Here is a 22,467-nt window from a genome sequence, read left to right as displayed (position 1 = left end):
ATAATCTCAGTGCCTCCATTAAAAATGAATTGAGCAGAACTCTGAATGGACTACAGCAATAATCACCACATTTTAGTGAAGTGGTCAGAATGCCAAAAAAACTATTTGTTAAATAAATATAGGGACTGGTATGGTCCAGTATGGCCCTGTAAAAAAAGTCTAATTATTATTGGATTATTATTAGATGTATTTTTAAAAGTGTCCTTTTTATGGGCCTAAATCCATAACCTGACCTAGTACAGGTTTACAGTAAGGAGCCAGTGGCAGTCGTCTAGGCCCCTATGTCACCTTGTTCAGTGCTCGTTTCGTGGACAAGACTTTGCTTGTAACTTGATTGCACAAGTGCCCCCAAACCAACACCCCAACCAAGTTATGTAACACACAACCACAAACACAGAGCATGCTGTAAACTACATTCAACCTTCTACACCTGGGGGTCCTAATCATATTCTTCTGCCTGTGCAGTTAGTTATCGGTGTGCCCACATCTTTCTATGCAAGCGAAAAGCTCAATGTGTTTTATTTTTTAGCATGGTCTGTGAGTATTCTGACTGTTTTTAGGAACATTTGTTCTGATGGGTTTCAGCACATAGCAGATTAATGTTTCCAGTTTAATGCCTTGTCGATCATTATAAATGTGAGGAAAACACTTTGAGTATTCTGACAGACCAGCTGTTCAGACTGGCTGACAAATGTGGCATTTCTGTGCAGTCTGGTATAATAATCTACCAATCACTGAATCATGGAAATGAATCACTATAAGTCAATATAACTCTACCACACGATGAAGTCATAAACAGGCCATTTTAACATTCTATCGTTTAGTCTATTAAACAAGCTTAAATTCACTTGACAAATACAAACACATGAAGAAAAATACAGACACAAGACAGATTTTTATTGAATTATAACAAGCAGGTTGGTCTTTAAATGCTTGTTTAGTGTTTGTGTGTGTGGGTCCATGTCTATGTCTGTGTGAATGTGAGTGTGAGTGTGTGTGTGTTTATGTGTACATGCATGTGTGAATGTGTATATGTGTGTGTGTTTAATACCTCCTGGAATATTTTATTTCAGAAAATAAACCACACAAGTGTTTCAAGTCCAATCTTGTATTAAATTAACCTTATATATATATTCCTCATATAAAATAAAAGATAGATTTTGTTTGGGCACAAGTTAAGGTGAAGGAAGTTTACAGACAGATGGAATAAGAGAAGATGGGGCAAAAAGGGAAATCTCCACTGGCTGCCATTTCCCAACTCACTACAGAAGGTACAAACTGGTAGAGCGCACCCTTAACATATATGCACTTTCATTGAGAACTTTTAAAGACTTACAGTATGCTTCCTGCAAGGACTCCTAATTGTTCTTATGTTTCTTTTAATGCACATAGGGTCTCAAAGGAAAGGCTATTCAATGCTCACACATATCTTCCCTTTCCTGTAATGGTGAAATCAGGTATGTCAGAGTCATGATCAGATCAGTGCTTCATCCCTGTGGAATTTAGTGATGAAAGCAAAAGGGAAAAGAAAGCAAAGAGGTCAGAAGTCACAGGAGGTGACTGAGGGGTATTTTACAAAAGGTGCGAGGGGTGGGGTTGTAAGAAAAGGTGATGCTCCCTCAAACAATCTTGTTCTCCAGAGCAGTGATCCTCTTTGTTACGCCCTCCAGTGATACAGTCGTCAAGGAAACGCTGTGAAACTTTTCAGTACTGTACAGTCCATTTCAAAACATGTCTAATATCTAATGTATTTAAATCTACTATTTGGTTGCATTATTCACTCCAGGGGTCCTCAGCTCAGGTCTTTGAAGGCTGCAGTCCAGCACAGTTTAGTAATTTCCCTGCTCTGCCACACCTGATCATTTACTGATGAGTTGCGTCCAGAGTCAGGCAGAATAAGTAGTGAAAAAGTATTGATGGCTGAATACTGAATACAGTATCCTATATGTATTCATTAACATATTTCATTACAATACACAAAACAGTAACATACTCAGAATACATTTAGAATACACTGGAATAAGACATATGGGAAAAACTCTGTTGTTGTCAGTTTAACTTAATTCAAACTGTTCCTTATAGGTTTTCTTAATTTCATTTATATGCTAATATGAACTAATTTGTATTTATTTGTGCACTGATTTTAAAGTAAACATTTAGAATGTTTCTTTTAATGACTGTGTATTTTGTTTGGTCTACTTTCTTTGGATGACCCCCAATAGATTATCTATAGATGTTCAATTTATTAACAAACTGTTTGTTGAAAGTCAGTTAATGGTTAATAGGGTTAGGTTTAGTACCAGATTTAGAATTATGACCAAGGTGTGGGTTAGGTTTAGGTTTTGGATTGTGGTTAAGGTTTGGGATCAAGGTGTAGGGTTTGGGAAAATTAAGGTAAATTTAATAATTAGTTAAATGCAGGTAAATGCAAGATGAGCATGAATTGTTCTAAAAATGTAAAAAGCAACTGTATTCTAACAACTGCCTGTTCAAAAACATGGACTGGATACAGATACTTCCGTATTATGTATATGTAATCAAATTCTGTAATGTCCCAACTCTGATTTCATCAGTCTGAGCAGGGAAATCTCCAAATCATGCTGGACTCGGGCTCTCCAGGACAGACAGATCCTTGATTTATCCACATTCACATACTTACCTCCTTAAAGCCTAAAACTATATAACATACATGTGAGAAAAGGATATATTTCTTTGTTAATGCCTGTAGTGCCTCCTCCACTTTCTTCTGGAACTTAGTAATAGAATCACATTCACAGGGGTCCTCCACTGCAAGCACGAGATCAATGAGAGCAATGAGTGTATGTCAAGAATGTCAAGGCATTTGTGTTTTCTGGATTTTGCTGTTGTAGCCATTATACCTGGACAAGTATTGATTTGCAGCTTCTTGGCGATCTGGTTCATGGTTTTGAAGTCGGCAGTATAGAAGTAATGATCACCAACTGGTTCAGATGCAATCTCTTTCAACTCGTCCTCAACAGCATTTCCTACTCCCACAGCATACATATTGAAGCCTAAAATACAAACCAAAACATGTAAGGTTTTCTTACAAACTCTCACTAAGCTCTTGTGTCCCATACTAATCTGAGCGTGCAGCCCATTTACCATTTTCCTTGGCCTTTCTTGCTGCATCTCCAATGTAGTCCTGTGATCGACCATCGGTGAAGACAATGCCCACCTTAGCCACTCCTGGCCTGGCGCCCTGACCGGGTGTGAAGCTGTTGTCCAGCAGGAATCGGAGAGCCTGGCCAGTCATGGTCCCACGCTCCATGTAGTCCATCTTCTTTACCGCTTCCTTCAGGTCTTTCTTGGTGGTGTAGCGTCCGAGAGGGAACTCCTGCTTTACAGCACTAGAGTACTGCACCAGGCCCACGTGTGTTCCCCTGTCTGACACGTCCAGCTTGTCTATAATCTGATTGATAAACTTCTTCACCAGCTCAAAGTTCTCAGGCCTCACGCTCTTCGAGCCATCTATCAGGAAGACTACATCTGTGGTAGCATCACTGCAGGCTGAGACAGGGAGAAGAGCAAGTTTGTGATTGGCTATCTTCAGCTGTCACCTAATAATTTTGCAGCGATCAAAATTTTCTTGATCTGATATCCCCATCGTAGATAATACAGCTGCACAGTGCACACTTCCACTATTAGTCTAACTTAGTCTAGCAAAACCAGTCCAATTTAGGTAAGATGTCATCGAAATCCAAAAAAAAGAAAAACAATTTGATTTTTCAAAGATTTCTTTCTACATCATTTCAGCACAACAGCTGTTTTTTACACTGTGTGAAAAATTCATGATAAACAGACCAAAATAATTTGCTTAGACAAAATATCTTTACATTGACTTACAGTAAAAGTAAAGAATGTTCTTCCTTTCTACTGTAAAGTTACCTTTTTGGAGATACTTTTTTATATGCTATAACATTATGACCACCTCCTTGTTACTACGCTCATTGTCCATTTTTTCAGCTCCACTTACTATATAGGTGCACTTTGTAGTTCTACAATTACAGAGTGTAGTCCATCTGCTTCTCTGCATACTTTGTTAGCCCCCTTTTACCCTGTTCTTCAGTGGTCAGGACCCTCATGGACCCTCACAGAGCAGGTACTATTTGGGTGGTGGATCATTCTCAGCACTGCAGTAACACTGATGTGGTTGTGGTGTGTTAGTGTGTGTTGTGCTGGTACAAGTGGATTAAACACTCCTACCTTGTCAGTCCACCTTGTAGATGTAAAGTCAGAGACGATAGCTGCTGCACAGTTTGTATTGGTCATCCTCTAGTCCTTCATTAGTGGTCACAGGACGCTGCCCACAAGACACTGTTGGCTGGATATTTTTGGTTGGTGGACTATTCTCTCTCCAGCAGTGACACTGAGGTGTTTAAAAACTCCAGCAGCACTGCTGTGTCTGATCCACTCAGACCAGCGCAACACAAACTAACACACCACCACCACATCAGTGTTACTGCATTTCTGAGAATGACCCACCACCCAAATAGTACCTGCTCTGTGAGGGTCCATGGGAGTCCTGACCACTGAAGAACAGGGTAAAAGGGGGCTAACAAAGTATGCAGAGAAACAGATGGACTACAGTCTGTAATTGTAGAACTACAAAGTGCACCTATATAGTAAGTGGTAGGTAGATGTATTACATCACAAAAACAATGAAAAATGGGCTGTTTTTGCAGCTTAATTTCCATGTATGGACTGTATGGACTGAGGAATGAAGGGTACATTTAAAACTTCAGCAACGTTTACCTACACAATCAAACTCAAACTGTATATTTGTTTTTCCATGATATGGAGCCATTAACTACGTTATGTAATGACCATTTTATGAAGTCTTGGAGACTTTCATATGTCTAATACACACAAAGTAACCTATTCCTTTCTCTCTGCTTTCAATGCACTGTTACTGCTAAGTGTATAATAGAAGTGCACTCAGATTTTGCATGTAGCTAATTTGACTTTGTTTTGATGAAAGACGGCTAGCTTAACCACATTCTTAAGCACATTCAAAGCACTGTCAGTGCAGATATTACATGTGTCTGTTAGATCATTTTCATTTCCAATTTTTAAATAGTTCCTCACTGCAGACACTTAAAGTATGCTTTGATCCATTCTCAGATGTTTTTTGTTTTTATTTCTTTATTTTACTATAAATTTAAGTAAACTGAAGAGTGCAAGTGGGAATGATGTGCAGGTTTGTGACCATGCTTGAAGGATGCACACTTATTCAAGTATTTCATACAGACATTTACCCAAAGCACCCACATACTCACCACTGCAGGTACGACCATCTGCCTTGAGTGTGTGGCCCTCCCTGCAGGCACACTTGAACGATCCAGGCACGCTGATGCAAATTTGCTCACAGTCATGATCACCTGTCGCGCACAGGTCGGACACTGTGCCGCCGTGGGTATCATGCAAACACATACACAGGATGGTAGATGGGGTGAGTTAGAAGGGAAAGAATAAAACTATGTGAGGAGAGAATGGAAGAGTAAATATGTGTGTCACATTTTAATGATTTGCTGCGCCCTCACAAAATGCTACACGTGAAAACAGCAAATCTTTAAAACAGACTGGAATATATCAGAGGACCAGGCACTTGAGGGTTTGCAGATTATTTTGGTGGGTTATAATGTGGTTTCAGGTGCCTGTTGCTCCAATGCAAGTTTGCTACAGCAGTGGTTCTCAAATTTGTGAATATTTCATGATTGCTGGTCCAATGAGAATTTTGAAAAGCAAGGCTTTCAGATACACTAGCATGCATGAAGCTAAAAATGTTTTACCTTCTCCTGTAAAGTTAACATCTTGCAACAGTAATGATTTGTATCTTTCAGTAACTTTGAGTTAATCCCATTTCAAATGTTGAGAACCACTGTCCTACAGTATCTGCATTCACATCACTGCTTTACTCCCCCGCCCCACAAGAGATGCACAGTGCTGCCTCCTGGGGGTGGGGCAGAAAAGAACACTAAAAGACTGCATGCCCCCAGAAACCCCCATGCCCACTACAGACTCTCTAGGCTACACATTAACTTTCGACACTGATGACAAAGAAATTTGATGATGGCAGTCTTTCCTGAGGTGTCCGTTCCTTTAACCCTCCTTTCATTACCCCTACTTTCTCCTCCTACTTCTACTCACCACAGAATGCCTCCTGGAACTTCTTGGTGAGCTTCTCGATGAGACTGTAGCTCTCCACGTAGTCCGTGTGCTCCTCCAGAGGCTCGCTGGCCATCTGCTTCAGCGTGTTCATGTCCACCCGGCCCACACCAATAGCAAAAATCTCAATGCCTGACTCCCGTGCTCTTGCTGCAATGTCACGCACGTTATCCTGTGGCCGGCCATCCGTAACAATGATAGCCACCTGTGAAGAGTCAAGAAGAACTTTGTGTCAACCCATCCATTTGCAAACATATGGTGGAACAAGCAGATGGTCTTATAGGGCTTTGGTGTGACATGTCATTCAGGGCCAGGATTTACAGGACCACACAACACAAGACATGGACTAAATGTAGCACACTATGCTACACAACAGTAAAAAACTAGACTCAAAGCCCAGCAACAAATACAATCCAATAAATGCACACTATAATACAGACAGTGAAATGTTTAGTACAAAACAGAACTGAGTAGATTAACTAGTAAGTACATTAATCTAGCAAATCATAGTAAGAGATACATGAATATCAGGTGATATAGAAATGTAGTACTATTTATATAGTCTGATTAAGAGCTCTGTGATGGGTACCAAATAAGTGATGTAATATATATATACTATAGGAGAGCTTTAGAGCTGATTATGATGAATTATACTGATGGGGCACAAGTATAGGTCTGCACTAGTAAGTACCTTTGAGACCACAAATAATGGTGTTAATACACTGTAATTCCTTCCTTATCCTCTAGATGGTATATCTGACCTTGCTGATATCTGGGGATTTGGTGCGTGCCCCCTCTCCCTCGCTGAAGGCCACGTTCATAGCAAACTGAATGGCCAGGCCGGTCATGGTGCCAGAAGACAGCGGCTCAATCTTTGACACGGCCTTGATCAGGCCAGCCTTTGTCTTGTGGGACTTCAGAGACACCTCGTTCTTCACCCGGCTGGCGTAGTTCACCACACCCACGCGTGTAGCATCAGGCCCCACATTCAAACCTTCTATGACTTTGGTGAGGAAGACCTTGACCTGCTCGAACTCAGAGGGCCGCACACTCCGAGAGCTGTCGATGATGAACACCAGGTCAATGGGCTTGGTATTGCACAGCCCTGCAGCTAAAGACAGAGGGAGTGAAACAGAGATGGAAAGAGTCAGAAGAAATGAGCTTAGTCTTGCAGAATGTATAACTTAACCCCTTGAACGCTAGGCTTATTACTCATTTTAATATTTATCTACAATGAAACTAATATGTAAATTATGTGGTTGTGGTAGTATGTTGAATTAAAGGGGCAAACACATTAAGATGGCATGAAAAGAAAATGAAAAACTACACACTACCTAGTAGGAGACCTCGCTATGAGTATTTAATTCAGTTCAATTAATTTGGAATAATTTGGAACTATACTGGATACCCAACTGAGATTGGAGGAAATAGACCAAGTACTATTTACAAAGTAGTAGGTATGGATAGGTCTGAAAAAAAACACAGCACATATTTTACTGAATATTATTATAATAAATTATAATTGATTATAACGTTCCATAAGTTACTCTTCGGATGCAAGAAAAATGTCCTATGTTTGGTGCGGATTCACTCTAGCCAGTGACCAGCTGGCTTTCTTAACCAAATGAAAGATAAGTGTATCTTACATCCTATGGCATATTCTGAATTTTCCCAGACTTGAAGCTCAAGAGACCTAAATTTACATCTTGTAAATTGGAAGGTTTTGTTTCAAATAAAACATGGAGTTGATTAAGCAAAGTACAAGAAAATAACACTGCTCTAATTCACTCACGGTGTTCCTTTTCAGTTTTGACTGAAGGTTTATTCACTTAAGATAGCTGTGACTAGCTGTGTGAGTTCAGGGTAAAACGATAGTGCTGATACTGGGTGGGGGCTGGAGGGTTTGGTGGGGTGAGACTGAGTGTAAAGTCTGCAGGTAGCTCAATAAACGTACAGTGTTGGCACGGCTCATAATAACACCCATTGATTAGACATTCACCCACAGATATTTGCACGTAGACACACATACACACATGCATATACATACCTACACACACACACACTCACAGAGTGAAGGACTTCTTTGTATGTAACTGTAGCAATGAAGTGAACAAATTTCTTCAAGCCTTCTTCCACTGAAAGAACGCTGCAGCTGCTCCTCTGGCTGTGTCAGAGTCAATTTAGATTCTGCTTGCTTTCACATATGATTCGATTCATATAATTAACATATTCAGCTCACATCTATTCAGCTCATGTATGTGTGTATATATATATATATATATATATATATATATATATATATATGTATATATATACGCTAACAGTTAACAGCATTAAACAGTATTAAATCTCTTAGAATAACCACAGAGAAACACTGCGGCAAGGTCAAAAATCACAATCAAATTCACAGTGGTGAAGCAGAAAGATAGTATGAGTCAATTTATCAGTTGCACTCATTCCATTGCACTCACTCAGCTTTAAATTAGAACATAAGTGCCAAAAAAGGGAAAATACCTCAGCACACAATCAGTATAACACACAGAATTAAAATATCCCTTTCTAGAGTGATTAATCAGTAAATCGGTCCTGGTGATGATGTTGAGTGAATCAGATGTAGGTCCGCACTCAGTGTTCATCCCCTCATTGCTGAACCAAAGCCTATTAGTCTGATGCTACAGATCAGAGGTCACCAGTCCTATCCACTAAGGGCTGGTGTGGCTGCAGGTTTTCATTCCAATCTAGCAGAAGCACATCTGTTTCCACCGTTTTAATCAGTTGGTTTAAGTGTTGATAAGTTATCTGAGTTGTGCTCCTGCTTGGTTGGAAAAAAATCTGCAGCCACACTGGTCTTTTGTGGCTAAGACTAGTGACACTTTCTGTAGATCAGTCACAGAAGAGGTATGAGAGGTGCTATTTCTTTGCTCACCCATAGCAGCAGCATTTCTGAAGTCTACAGTGGCTTGTGTTCCCACGATGCAGAGCAGCATCACAAACGCCAGCAACGCCATCCTGAATGCAGCGGGAGTCCTAACGACAGGCTCGGCTACCAGACACAGACTGATTCACACACAGAGAGACCCTCAGGTTATCAATACACTCACACACACACACACACACAGTAGGTTCAGAGACGTCCCCTCTCGGACCTGTCTCCATAAGGTGTGTGTGTGTATAGTTTGTCAGGGAGGAGGGGGAAATACCTGCTCCAAAAAAAATTTTGGATAGAAGTTTGGATAGGAAAGACAAACACACCTTGATCTGTGCAGTGTGTGTAAGTATATGTGTGCGTGTGCATAAGGTGGACCAGGTTCGTTTGGGGCCTGGGAGGGGCCTTCAAGTTGGGGCTGGACTCGAATAAACATTTAGATGAATCTCTCTTTTCTAGCTGGTTTTCCTCTCAAATTAATCTCACACACACACGGGAATTTATGTGCAGGAAGTGTGCGGGAAGCATGAGTGCTCTGCTAACACAGCTAGCCCTGTTCCAGCTTGTAAGTGGGTATGTGCACACTGCATATGCCACATAGTGCCCTCTGCATCTCACTGCAAGTGTATGTATGTATATGGCTGTGTGCTCACATGCACGTCAGCGCAAAGGAGCCTGGAGAACTTCTAGGAAATAGTGGAGATCTCGTTAAGGATTCACTATGCGTATGTATGTAACAGTACTTTGACTTGATGTATATGATTTGTATAGACAGACTAAAGGTGTGTTTGTAGTGAGTCAATGGGTTCTTTTAGAAGTGCTCGCTGCTGATACACAGGTAGCCTGTGTACACTCAGTCAAATGGCCAAAAACTGAATGAAAGCTTAAATGTATATAGGCCTACAGTGAGAAAAACAGCCTGCGGTCTTGCAAAGAACAGCCCAATGGCCTCACATACGAAACTGTCCTTCCTGTTTTATCATGAGAACATGTAGTTCTCACAAATGTAAAATGTAAACACACAACGTACACACAAACACATTATTTGAAATACTATGGCTAATGCCAGGCCTACACTTAAACCGGAAGACAATCATTTGGCTCTTGTATTTTTTATTTTTCAAAAAAAAAAATATTTTGATGACTGTCCAATTGTCCTCATGTACTAAATGACCATGTTTTCCTATCATAATGAGGACATCTGGTCCTCACAAAGGGCTAAATGCAAACAAATGTATGTGCACACACACACACACACACACACAAAAACAATCACAGGAACATAAGCATTTCAGGCTGTCTTAGGTCAGGTTCTTCTTCTGCTAGTTACAACACACACACACACACAGACAGAAAATAGAGTCACATCATTTTTCACACATTTATTTTTGCTTTATCTGCCAATATGCACAAAACAAACACCTAAAAATGCCCAGAAAAACAAACCATCAAACTAAATTTGAAGAATTTCCCGGAGGTTTTCTGTTTGCCTATGTAAATGTGTTTGTGTGTGTTTGCTTATATATTACATAACTCATACTTTCAATTTTTCAAAGCCTGATTTCTGTTTTCTTTAACCCCCCTCCTTCCATCCACTACTGAATGCTGGAAAATTCCCTTACATTTGGTATGTAGCATCATGACAGCAAAGGTTTTACATTCAACTGGTTAAGATATGTTTTAAAGCTTACATAAATAGCTTTTGAGAAACAACACTGCTTCTACATTAATTTTTTCACATGAAATTTCAATAAAAGCTGAAAATAAATCTTATTTAGCTTAAAGTGAACTGAATATGGAATTCAAATCCTTAAATCACACTACTTGTGTACTACATTGTACACAATTTTCTATTCAATTGTACTGCCAGATACTCATCATGTGCATTTGTCTCAAAGAACAGTGTTGTAAACAGCCATTACAGTGGTTTAAATCATATAAAAAAAAACAGTGCATCAATATTGAGCACATGCACAATACGTTTTATGTGACTTTTTCCCCTCTCTGTACACCTGTGTATAGATATATGAATATGTGCAGAACCGTGTGCTATGTATAGTGCTAAGCAAATAAGTGTGGACGTGCATGGAAGCCACCAGTGTGCGGTCCTTTTGTGCTTTAAGGCTCTTGATAGGCAGGAGGCAGGGAATCAGCTTTCATCTTCAGAGCCTCATCATAGGAGGGCAGTTTAACCTGTCAGTCAAAAACACAGCATCCGGTAATACAAGACACATAGCATAAAACTAAAACAGTATAAATTAATTGTTTACTTATATAAAAACAACTGATCTATATTTACTTATGATGCTATGAGAGGCAGAAGTAATTGTAGATTACAAGGATGTACAGACAGGATATCAAATGTATTTAGTATTACTTCAGTCAGTTTCTCATCAGGTAGTTAGTGTGAGGCTGGGACTCAAAGTTGAATATATAAAGAAAAAACGCACCCTCACACTGTTCTCTGCAGGGGGCTGCGATGGCGTCCAGTTTTCCCTCAGTGCATAGAAAGAACGCATTGACACCTGAAGCATGTACACCTACGCATCATACAAAAACACAAATCAACATACAGCCCGGTAAAACAGCCAGCATGCAGAAACACAACATACCCTTAACTCACAGGTGGCATAAAGGTGGACAGACACAGACACACACAGGCTCTATAGAAGGCAGGCAAATTTCTCATCCTCTTTAATTATATTTATAGAGAGAAGAAGAAAGTTCCTTTTTTTATGAATAACTCTATATTTGGTCTCAACCTCACCCCCTTCTTTCACCACATTCTTCTGTTTTCACACAGCTAAAAAGACCCTGACACCCACCAACAGGACAGACACACAGAGAGAGAGAGAGAGAGAGAGAGAGAGAGAGAGAGAGAGAGAGAGAGAGAGAGAGAGAGAGAGAGATTCTTCCGGACCATTTTTGGTAACTAACAAACAGCTTCTCAGAGAATCCGAGAACATTTTTAGCGTGAAAATGAAAGGAAGGGTCTGTGGGGGATGTGGTATTATTTATGGTAAACCGTCTATTAACTCTGAAATGGTTACAGGTACATAAACAGGCAAATAGGGGAAAAAAGCATGTGTACACACAACCTACACACAAACCTACACACAAACCTAGACACAAACACACACACATATAAACATACACACACACAGACCTTCAGCATTATGTACAACACAAAGAGTACTCCAAATATCATGGTGACTTGGCTTAACTCCTCCACCTCCAGCTTGGCACCTCCTTTAAGGTTCAACTGTAAAGACGAAAACATATTGGACTGGGGTTTAACATTAACCTGGGAGTTAGTGTCAGCATGCTGATGAGTCAGATTCACTAAAGTGAAAGTCTAATGCTGACTGTCGACAGTTAGGAAGAATGGCATGTGCACTACTTACAGTTTGCTATAAAAATATTAAAACATAGCTTGAACTTAATTTAATGATGCCACACATTTCTGTTGTTAAATAGAGCAGAATGAGCAAATATTGACTTTGTAACCTTAAAGGGCCCAAATCATGGAAAACTAAACATTCCTCATTTTTTTTTTTTAAATAAGAGTCGGTAGTATGTAAAAATGGTAAAAAGCTCCAAAATGTACCACACAGTCTGTATGTGGAAACATAGTTGCACAAAACAGCCTGTTTTGAATTCCGTTTTTGTTATGTCAAAAAACCCACTACCTAATTTACATAAATCTGCCTATTCAGCCTACATTAATTTGGTTCCACCCACTGACTCCCAAAGTTATAAGGACTGTCTCAGCCTGGATTGTTTTTCGAATGAGGCACAATCCAAGGCAGCCAATCATTACAGAGATCATTTACATATGACAGTTATAAAGGCAAAGTAACAAAAACATCCCGTTTAAAACTAAGGAATAAAGGGAGGTTGGAAAATGGTATAAAAAATATATATGGGCCCTTTAATATCACCATATTTTTTTGAGTACACACATGCCAAATAGTAATTACTTATGTTAATTATTTACGTTACATTACATACTGTGTGAAATACAAGATAGTTCTAATTGAAAAACTGATGAAAACTATGGCTTCTCTCAGTTAAAGTCCACAGTTTAGTTGTATATATTCAAGAGAGTAAATGTGGTATTGTGCGTGTGTGTTTCTCACGGCCAGTCGAAGGGCATCTCGGTATGTGGGGGTTCCAGGCAGACCCCATGGAGCAGCAAACAGTGAGAGGAGACTCAGAGCCACATCCAGAAACATGAACAACACAAACGGCACAACACACACCGGCCCCTATCACACAAACGCACAGAGACACACAAAGTTACTCACATTCTCACATTCATGTACACAAGGGAGGATCGTCTGCATATGAAAATGGGTTTTTGATTACACTGTTCATGTACAGTCTCATGGGTCTAAAAGGTAGTAAAGCTGGCATGTGTGTGTATGTGGTTTGGAAAGACTGTTAGGATTCCGTGTTGCACCAACATTCATAAATATTGAAACAAGCGCTCTTTCTGGAGACTCAGGATTCTGGGTAAATATTGGTGTCGGCTGTGGAGCCCAAACTCATTGGAGGTGAACAGAGATTGAAACAAAATGCCTCCGTGTACATACACACACACACACACACACCCACACCCACAGTCTGAGTGATTAAATCCAAAGCTTATCACTCGCTGCTGTTTCATAACATATTGTATATTTAAGCTCAATTTAAACAGAATAAACGTACCACACATTAGTCTCATTAAGTTAAGACAGGCAGAAACCAAGATTTTGGTCCCAGTAATCATTTTTTTAGATTTTAGGATCATTTATATCTATAACATGTCTTTTCTTAAACTCTAATCACAAAAATGTCAAAACTGAACAGAAGTATATTTATTATTTCAGCATCCTTGAACTATTTGCATGCACTAATGTCTTTTAGCTCCACCACACTTGGCAAAACCTTGTCATGTATCACTGAAAGAATCTAAGATGAATATCTAATACATCCATTTCCATTATACTAATAACATCAAAAAATGGTATGTTTTCTGAGCTCTCACTGGGTAATGCAGATCTAAAGCCCATTTTGAAAATAGTTTCTCAAAATCTACTTACAAAATCAAAAGCCTGCATTTCTATAATCCCTGCGTTCATGAAATTTTACATGTTCATTTCTAATCTTATTCTGAAGGATGTTACAGAAGGATTTCATAACAAACTGCCAATAGCTAATTTGAGTACCACAAAATGACCTGCAAAATGCAAAAATGCACAACAGTGCAAGTGTTTCCTTGATCAAACAACAATACATTTCAATAATCTGTTCTGCAATCCTTTCTGTGAAGTGTCTGCATAATGAAATAAACAATTAAACTCTAACATCATCCAAAGGCTAGAAACGTGATTTAAAAAATGTAAATGTATGGATATTTGACTACATGGCATTTCATTTGCATATCCTTTTATTTAAATGCAAAAAAAAAATACTCTATTCACCTGTAGAGTCTCATTGTGAGTATTTTGTAAACATTTGTTAATGAAATTTCTACCCAAAAAGTAATAATGACATTATAGATTAAACAAGCAAATATAACTGTAAGTGAGTTATATAATACAGCTAAATATTACTGTTATTTGTCTCAGATATAAATGTGAAAAGAAATGCTAGTGTACACATAACTGCAACACAAACACTCAAAGACACAAACACATTACCTTCCTGTGAGATAACAGAACCAGCACACTGGAGAAGGACATCAAAACCAACATCATAAAGTTGGTGCTAATATCAACTACAGAGAAATGGAAAACATGACACAAACTTAAAAAAACAAGTAAATGCTGCCACACATATTAAGAATACTTTAAACAATAACTTTTTAACAATAAGAAAATGTTCTGCCAATTTTAGATATTGCCCAGGCCTAGTTCATCGTCTCATGGTGCTACTGGATGTTGTACCAAAATTGAGACCACTTTGTTTTACTTATTTGTCTCATCTTTACTGAATATGTGACTGCAGTTTCATAAGAACATGAAATATTGAAACCACTTTGCTTCGAGAATTTAAAACACTACAAAAGAAAAACAATTTCTGACAACATATATCTGTACTATTAATTCCCTTGTTTTTAATCAGGAACTAACTACATTTAAAATAAAACAAGGTAAAGAAATATATTGTCTTCATAATTATCACAAATTTCTACAGTTGTTCCAAACTCTCCCCTCTTCAGGAAGATTGAGAAAAGCTGCTGCCAAATGGCCATTTTAGCCTGCAACAATATGTGGGACATTGAAGAGGAAAAAACAAAATAATTGCTGCACTACTGTATGTAGTAGATGTTCAGTTTAATTTAACCCTATTAAGTAGTATAGACAGACAGTACAGCAGTAAAGACTGTAGTATAAGTACCAGACGCTTTCAGGAGTGATGGGAGAAGTGACAGGTAAGCACATATAATAGTGATAAAGTTTTGATATAGCTGACATCTGTTTGATAATGATGTATTATAACATAACACTCACAGGCACGATAGCCATTGGCGAGTTTCATGTCAGTGTAAGAGATGGTGAGCGGGTCAGTCTTCCGGATTATGCCAACAGTCAGATCCGTGGCCACCAGCAGATTATACACCTAGATAACACCCAGACACACAACACATAGAGCAAGCATGAAACAGAGACTGAGTGAAGAAATTTATAAGAGTAAAGGTCTGTGTCTCTGAGTGTGTGTACTCTGGCAGCAGGTGTGTTTTGATTCCTCGCTGTAGGCCAATACCAACAGAACTAGGTATACAGCGGTAGAACAGCGATTCATTCAGAAATGCCTGTAAAAGTGTAAATTACATAACTCACATACACTCACGCACACATACACACACACACACACAGTGCCTTCCCTTGGGTAGTTTTCTGAAGGTATTTTAAGTGAGATTGTGTTTCCTGTGAGGCTGTTGACCCAGACATGTATTAGTGTGGGAGAGAAACTTTCTTATTATCTTGAAAATAATGTTCCGATTTAATATATTTCAATATATATCCAGTAAAGAAATTAACAAATTGCTTTTTTGTGTACTTTAGTTGATAGCTTCAATGTTATCAATGAATCTTTATTAACAAGTTGACCTCCGAAGGAAAAGAAATAAAAATCAAACTCCCCTTACGTCTCTAACATACATTACTATTTCACTGTCCTTCAAATAGAATAATCTCTAGAACAGAAGAAAATACCACACAATAAACCTCCCTAGCACTGCACAGTGGAGCAGTGGAATGATGTTCTCCTGAGTGATGGATCTAATACATTTGTGATCCAGAACTAATCATTCAACATCTGTATCTGACCTTACTAATGTTCTTACAGCTGAATGCAATGAAATCTTCAAAGCAACGTTCCAACTTCTAGTGTGAAGCCTTCCCAGAAGACTATAGGCTGTTACTGCAGTAGAGAGGGAAAAACTGCTATTTATTACCCTATCAGAATATCAGAAGAAACACTGGCATTTTATTTTTCCAATAAAAAATGGTGTTAATCAAATATAGCATTTATATTTCTTATATGTGTAAAGATCACTGCTAACAACTTATATCTGGGGAAAAAAATCATGCACGTGGTCTTTCATGTGTTTTAGAACAAAATCCTTCATGTCCATATATGGGACATGATATTTATGCAATAAAGATTCTTGTCAGACCAAGGCTTCAAAAAATGTCAATGCAATGGCTAATTTCCTAGAAATTCTCCATCCCTTTTCTCTCTATTTATTTCTTCATATCCTGAAAATGCACACATCGGAATTTTGTTGTTTCTGTTCCTGAAAATAATGCGAATCAAAGCAGACAGTTGTCACTCAGCGCATGAGTACGTGTCTCTCATTCTACAGGAGTCTGGCTTCCTGTCACTCGACCCAGCTCTCTACTGCAGTTATCACTCAGTCAGCGCACTGGTCAAGCTGACTCCAGCGTCTCTGCAGCCTTAGTTCTGTCTACCAGCCTCAACACTAACAACTCACTCTGGCTTCCTCTTTAATGCTGCACAAACTAAGCTGAACTGATCCTGGTACAGCAGAAACGATCAGTGTATAAAATCAGGAAGGGCCAATATGTTCTTGTTCAGTAACATGCAGACCAGTAAAGTCACACACTCTTAAACACTAGCGTAAATTTACTTGTAATTTGTCACTGTAACTTATAAAGGCCCATATGCATACTAATACATGTGCTTGATCCTGATACCAAATATTTTATCATTTATATATATATATATATATATATATATATACATATGACTGTGTGTACATATGAAGTCAAACATTACCAGGTAGAAGATGGCAGAGACCCGCGTGGCCGTGTGGACATGGCAGCAGAGCGACTGTGTTCCAGACATTTCTTTGTCTTCTTCGCTTACAAACGGCATCTGAAATTCACACACTGAGACACAGCCTTACTAACCACACTAACACTTCCTGATGCCGACACTTGCATGCGCAGTGATCAGATAATCACACAGGTTCACACATACATCATGTGTGGTGCACTGAGCTTCCTGTGACCAATTTTGCAAATGCATCACAGTATCATGGACAGCTCAATCATCTGAGAACCCGAGGACACACTTATAGTCTTATCGCATTTTCTGTGTTGTAGTGCAGAGAAAAAAAACTTAAGTTTGCTACAATTAAGACAAGACTTTGAGTCCCAGTCTTGTTAACAACTCAACTTTAACATTTTTTCATTTTCAGTTTCATTTCCACACCTATATTAATTACCTCAAAATACTTACTGAGCAAACTTAATTCACAAAAAAGCTTTGAAGTCAAATAGGAAATTCATGAGAACAATACAGTAAATAAATTAATTTAAATCAACTGTACTACTTGGGTTACAATAAATCTTTCAACATGAATTAGTTAATTCAGCTAATTCATAAGTACACACACAAGAACTTTGTTCCAACAGTATTTTTTTTGCTGAAAATGAAATAACAATGGCAATACAGAACATGGTAGGTTTATGGGTCTGCAACCCAGATTTCTGGGAACATGAGAGGTATTTAAAAGGGAAATTCCACTGAAGTTGTTGTATTATTAAACCATTAAGAAGTAAACCAAGTCATTCAGAGAGGTTCAATCCGAAGCGACCAGTTCTAGAGAAATTTGCCAATTCAGAATTGTTCACAGCAGTAGTGATAGGGGCGAGGTATTCAAAGCATTTTTCTTAAAGCTCCCACAGAAAGCCGTTACATTTAATGGTTGCTGATATGTTACCTGTTATAATATGTTACAGAAGTTTTCAAATACATATATGGGGTAAAATACATTTTTAAAGTTCATTTATGCCAGAGATTCACATGCAAAGTGTTCCCAGACATAACATTTTTATCACTCTGTTACCACCATCAATATTGCATATAAAACCTTGGAAGACGCATGTAGGTCCACTGGTCGTTTTGGATAGTAAACAAAGTGGCTTTATTTGCGGTATGGACATTGTGAGCCCTGGTTCCTATCACCACCACTGTAAACCATTTCACATCAATGCACTTTGAATGCATTTGCTTACTAAACAACTAAATTACACAGAAATTTAGAAAAATCGGTGGAACTCCCCTTCAATGTGAAATAAGACCAAGAAAGATCACTCGCACATTTTTTTTATTGAAAGAAACAACCTGGTGAAACAGAGCCCTCTAGTGGCAAGATGATACTCAAGGCACTTATTTTAAACAGCATTTTAAATATTACCTGAACCCATTATAAAGTCTGTAAAGGTTTTGTGTGAAAAATGTGTAGTTTGAGCCTTATGTACATCCTCAGCTGGCCCATCAGTGGCTATGGACACACACAACATGCGTATACATAAAAAACAAACAAACCAAAAAAAACACACACACACACACACACAAAACAGATGCCAAACTGAAAGGCAAAAGGCACTTTAATAAAGCCTGCAGTCAACAATCAAAAAACAGCAAAGAAGCACACACAAAACACACAAAAAAACAAACTGCAGACTCTAGAGCTTCATTCTCAGTGCTGATGGCCCTGAAACACAGAACAGGAAGTTATTTGACACAGGAACACATTTATCTCACACCCTCCCACATGCAACCGCAACTTTATTTCTTAAATAAGCTGAACTCCCTCTCTCTCTCTCTCTCTCTCTAAGCCTCAAACTTGTAAGATTCAGTTGATCAGTTAAATTCTGCGGACGAGCAGCTAATTCACAATGCAGTCTAAAGTAAAGAGATGCCCGTTTATCTACACAACCAAATATTTACAGTTAGTGTTGTAATGCTGCCTTATGTCTAACAGTGCACCTTTCTGAAAAATATCCCCATCTTGAGGGTCATCTGAGCCAAATCAAATCCATTCTTTGGGTTAAAACATTGTAAGAAATGCTAACATATGGAAACAATTTCAGAGTGTTTGTGTTCAGAAATGGAGTTTTTCCTGGACACACGACCAAAATACAGCACAATCTTAAAAAAAACAAAACAACAACAACAACAAATCTTGACATGTGGCAACTCTGGCTCTCTGAAAGCAGCTATGTACTAAAAATAATATTTTAAAACAGTTGTATGAAGAACTGCGTAGACTACAAAAAAAGCCTTTCAGAGAGCAGTTATAAACTGTATTAATTGTTCTGACAGGTAGACCAGCCACACACACACACACACACACACACACACACACACAGGATACCTGTTCATGTCAGAAATGAATAGGTGAAAAGTCACAGTGGAAGACAGTCTCTGCCTCGCTGACTGTGGCTGGCTGGCCCTGTCCAGCATCTTCTAACTCTGTTTTGACACTGGGCATGAGGGGGTCGGGGGTAGCAGGTTTGGACAGGCTGGGGCATGATGCTCTTTGCGGGGTGATGTAATGATGGGGTGGGAGCAGTGGAGGATAGTGGCTTTCACAACTTTGAGATGCAAACTGGGGCCTCAGGACTGCATGTGGAACATGACCTGTGTGACCATACACATCACTGGCCCACGGGTAGGCCTGCAATGCTATACACACGCACACAAATAATACAGTTCAGAAAAATACCTTCCACAAGTGCGTCTACACACATGCAGTACTGTGTATCTTTATTTTATTTCTAGTAAAAGCCTTTAAGTTAATCATTCTTCAAGAGCGGTTATGTGAGATTAGATATAAAGATAATCCACATGCAAAAGGAAGGAGAAAGTCAAAGAAAATAACAAAAACAAAAGTTGCCAAAACTGGACTTAATAAAATTACTAAAAGATCTAGAGAAAATGGGACTCCTACCAACCACACACACACACACACACACACACGCTCCACTCTTGCTAAAAATTGCAAATGAAGAAAATTTCCCTGCAGATTTCTTTGAAGAAAACTGCAAGCAAGAAGCTAAAAAGAATGGAAGCTGTAATAAAGACAAAGGGTGAACATGGTAAATATTTTATATTGGATTGAAAAATAAATAACTAAATGGCTGTTTTGAAGGGTGGGCTCCGACTTTTACACATTACATAAGTTCTGCTCACACCTTCAACTCTACATATTGTAAAAAACAAACTTTACAACTGTTCACAACTTCTTTGTAAATTATTTTGCGTATTTTATATACTGGAATTTTTGCTGACACCTCCATCTCCCACACAGACACACACAGACACACACAGACCTTACCCTGCACCCCAGGCTGTAGTAGTATCTGGTTGCCATTTTGGCACTTAAAGTAGGCATGTCCTCCATTAGCGCATGTCAGCAGGCTGCTGGTGGTGCCTGGGTTCAGGGGCAGGCAGGATGAGGTGGTGCCCTCACTGGGGTTGGGGGTCAGGTAAGGAGAGGGGGTGAGGTAAGACAGATGGGAGTACTGTGGCAGGAGTGTGCTGGGCTGAGTGTGTGGGATATTATTGCCCTGTTGAGCCAGAAGACTGTTAGGTTGCTGGGGAAATAAAGCACTGGGCTGCTGGGGATACGTGCTGATCTGGTAAGCCTGTGCACGGTTACCAGGACCAGAGATCACAGACTCAAGTTTAGCTGAACAGCCAATTCCATCGTAGTCAAACCTGCAACACATCAGAGTTTTCGGGAAGTAGCATTCAGAGAAAAATATTGCAACACATCAGAGAATTGGAGAAGTAACATTTAGAGGAAATTACAGCTATGGCTGAAGTAAGATCATCCTATAATCTCAATCAAGCCACTTTTGATTACAGCATCATTCAAACTTTGGAATAAATTCAATAATGACTAGTGCAATAATGACTAATGTCTAGATTGAAATGCACTAGACAATGGAAAGTATGTTATTTTCAAGTTTTTGAAGACTTGAAAAAAGTTTAAAAAAATAAGTTTTTTTTTTTTAAATAAATGATCATTATCATTATCTATTTATAGTAATTTCTGGGCAAATTATCTGTTTGATTACCACTTTTCAAACACAAAGCAATGTGCAGTTTTTCCAATTTCTCACGAAACAAAACTAAAAACAGTGCTTCCAAACTTTCATACAAAAGCATCTGGGTAGCACAAGCTTAAAAGCTCCACCACTGGTGATTTCATCTCACAATAATGTCCACAAACCAATAAAGGATATATGGCACCCACTAGTGGTGTGGGAGGGTAGTGCAAGTGTTGATGCTGATGCTTACCCAGTTTCGGTGTGCAGACTGAGGGGCTGAGGCTCGTTGTGCTCTGGTGTGTCCAGCAGCACAGACAACGTGTGCGTGGGTGGGTTATATGCAGCAAAGAAGGGCAAAGAGGCACGGCGCAGAGGTGGGGGGCTCTGCATGAGGGGGAGTTTGTAGTTAACAGGGCCACCCTGAGAGATGCACACATTACCTCCGTCCACACAGCTTGGATCTTCATTCACACCCACACAGGCAATGAAAATATGAATAAACAATAAAGCCAGAGAAAAATCAGTAAAAAAGCACAAACATATCAGATCAATCAATCAATCAATCAATCAAAAATCAAATCAATATCAAACCAAAATTGGGTCCATAAAGAACGTGTGGTGAGCTAATTAAGACAAATTAGAGATCAAATGAAGTTTCAGGGACAGAGAGATAAAGGGACAGAGACCTGGTGGGCTTGTACAGCTGGTGAAGAGGGCACTGTAAGAAGGGAGTGCATTTCCAGTTTGTGAAGGTATGGGTGCAATTGTACGAGCTGTGAAAACAGGAGCCCTACACACAAGCAGGAGTAAACACATACATATACACACACAGCAAGTACTCAAAATGTGTTATCCAGCATCAGTGTTTTAAATGAGGAACCTGTGGACAGGGGCAGGTGCTCGGGCCAGAGCAGGTGCTGGAGCCCGGCTCACTGGAGGCTTCTTCACCGTAGTTTTGGAAGTTTTACGCCACTTAGCGCGACGATTCTGAAA

At 39.2% G+C, this 22,467-nt stretch overlaps 2 protein-coding genes across 2 annotated transcripts; both read right to left on the bottom strand.

Annotated features, from left to right (window-relative positions):
* Positions 1–1,259: 1,259 nt before the first annotated feature.
* Positions 1,260–9,891, bottom strand: matn1 (matrilin 1). Its single transcript, XM_036566566.1, has 8 exons — positions 9,113–9,891; positions 6,948–7,297; positions 6,169–6,391; positions 5,298–5,420; positions 3,124–3,528; positions 2,880–3,032; positions 2,707–2,787; positions 1,260–1,669 (listed from the first exon to the last, which is right to left on the bottom strand). The coding sequence occupies exons 1-8, from the start codon at positions 9,192–9,194 to the stop codon at positions 1,620–1,622; spliced, it is 1,467 nt and encodes a 488-aa protein (XP_036422459.1). The 5' UTR covers positions 9,195–9,891; the 3' UTR covers positions 1,260–1,619.
* Positions 9,892–10,479: 588 nt separating this feature from the next.
* On the bottom strand, positions 10,480–17,576 carry LOC118805616 (lysosomal-associated transmembrane protein 4A). Its single transcript, XM_036566567.1, has 7 exons — positions 17,405–17,576; positions 15,613–15,721; positions 14,800–14,876; positions 13,252–13,380; positions 12,279–12,374; positions 11,563–11,652; positions 10,480–11,305 (listed from the first exon to the last, which is right to left on the bottom strand). Exons 1-7 carry the CDS (start codon positions 17,501–17,503, stop codon positions 11,231–11,233), a joined length of 675 nt encoding a protein of 224 aa, XP_036422460.1. The 5' UTR covers positions 17,504–17,576; the 3' UTR covers positions 10,480–11,230.
* Positions 17,577–22,467: the final 4,891 nt, after the last annotated feature.

This window comes from Colossoma macropomum, unplaced genomic scaffold (genome assembly GCF_904425465.1).
Source record: "Colossoma macropomum unplaced genomic scaffold, Colossoma_macropomum, whole genome shotgun sequence".
Classification (NCBI taxonomy): domain Eukaryota; kingdom Metazoa; phylum Chordata; class Actinopteri; order Characiformes; family Serrasalmidae; genus Colossoma; species Colossoma macropomum.
This window is presented reverse-complemented; position numbering and strand designations above follow the sequence as displayed.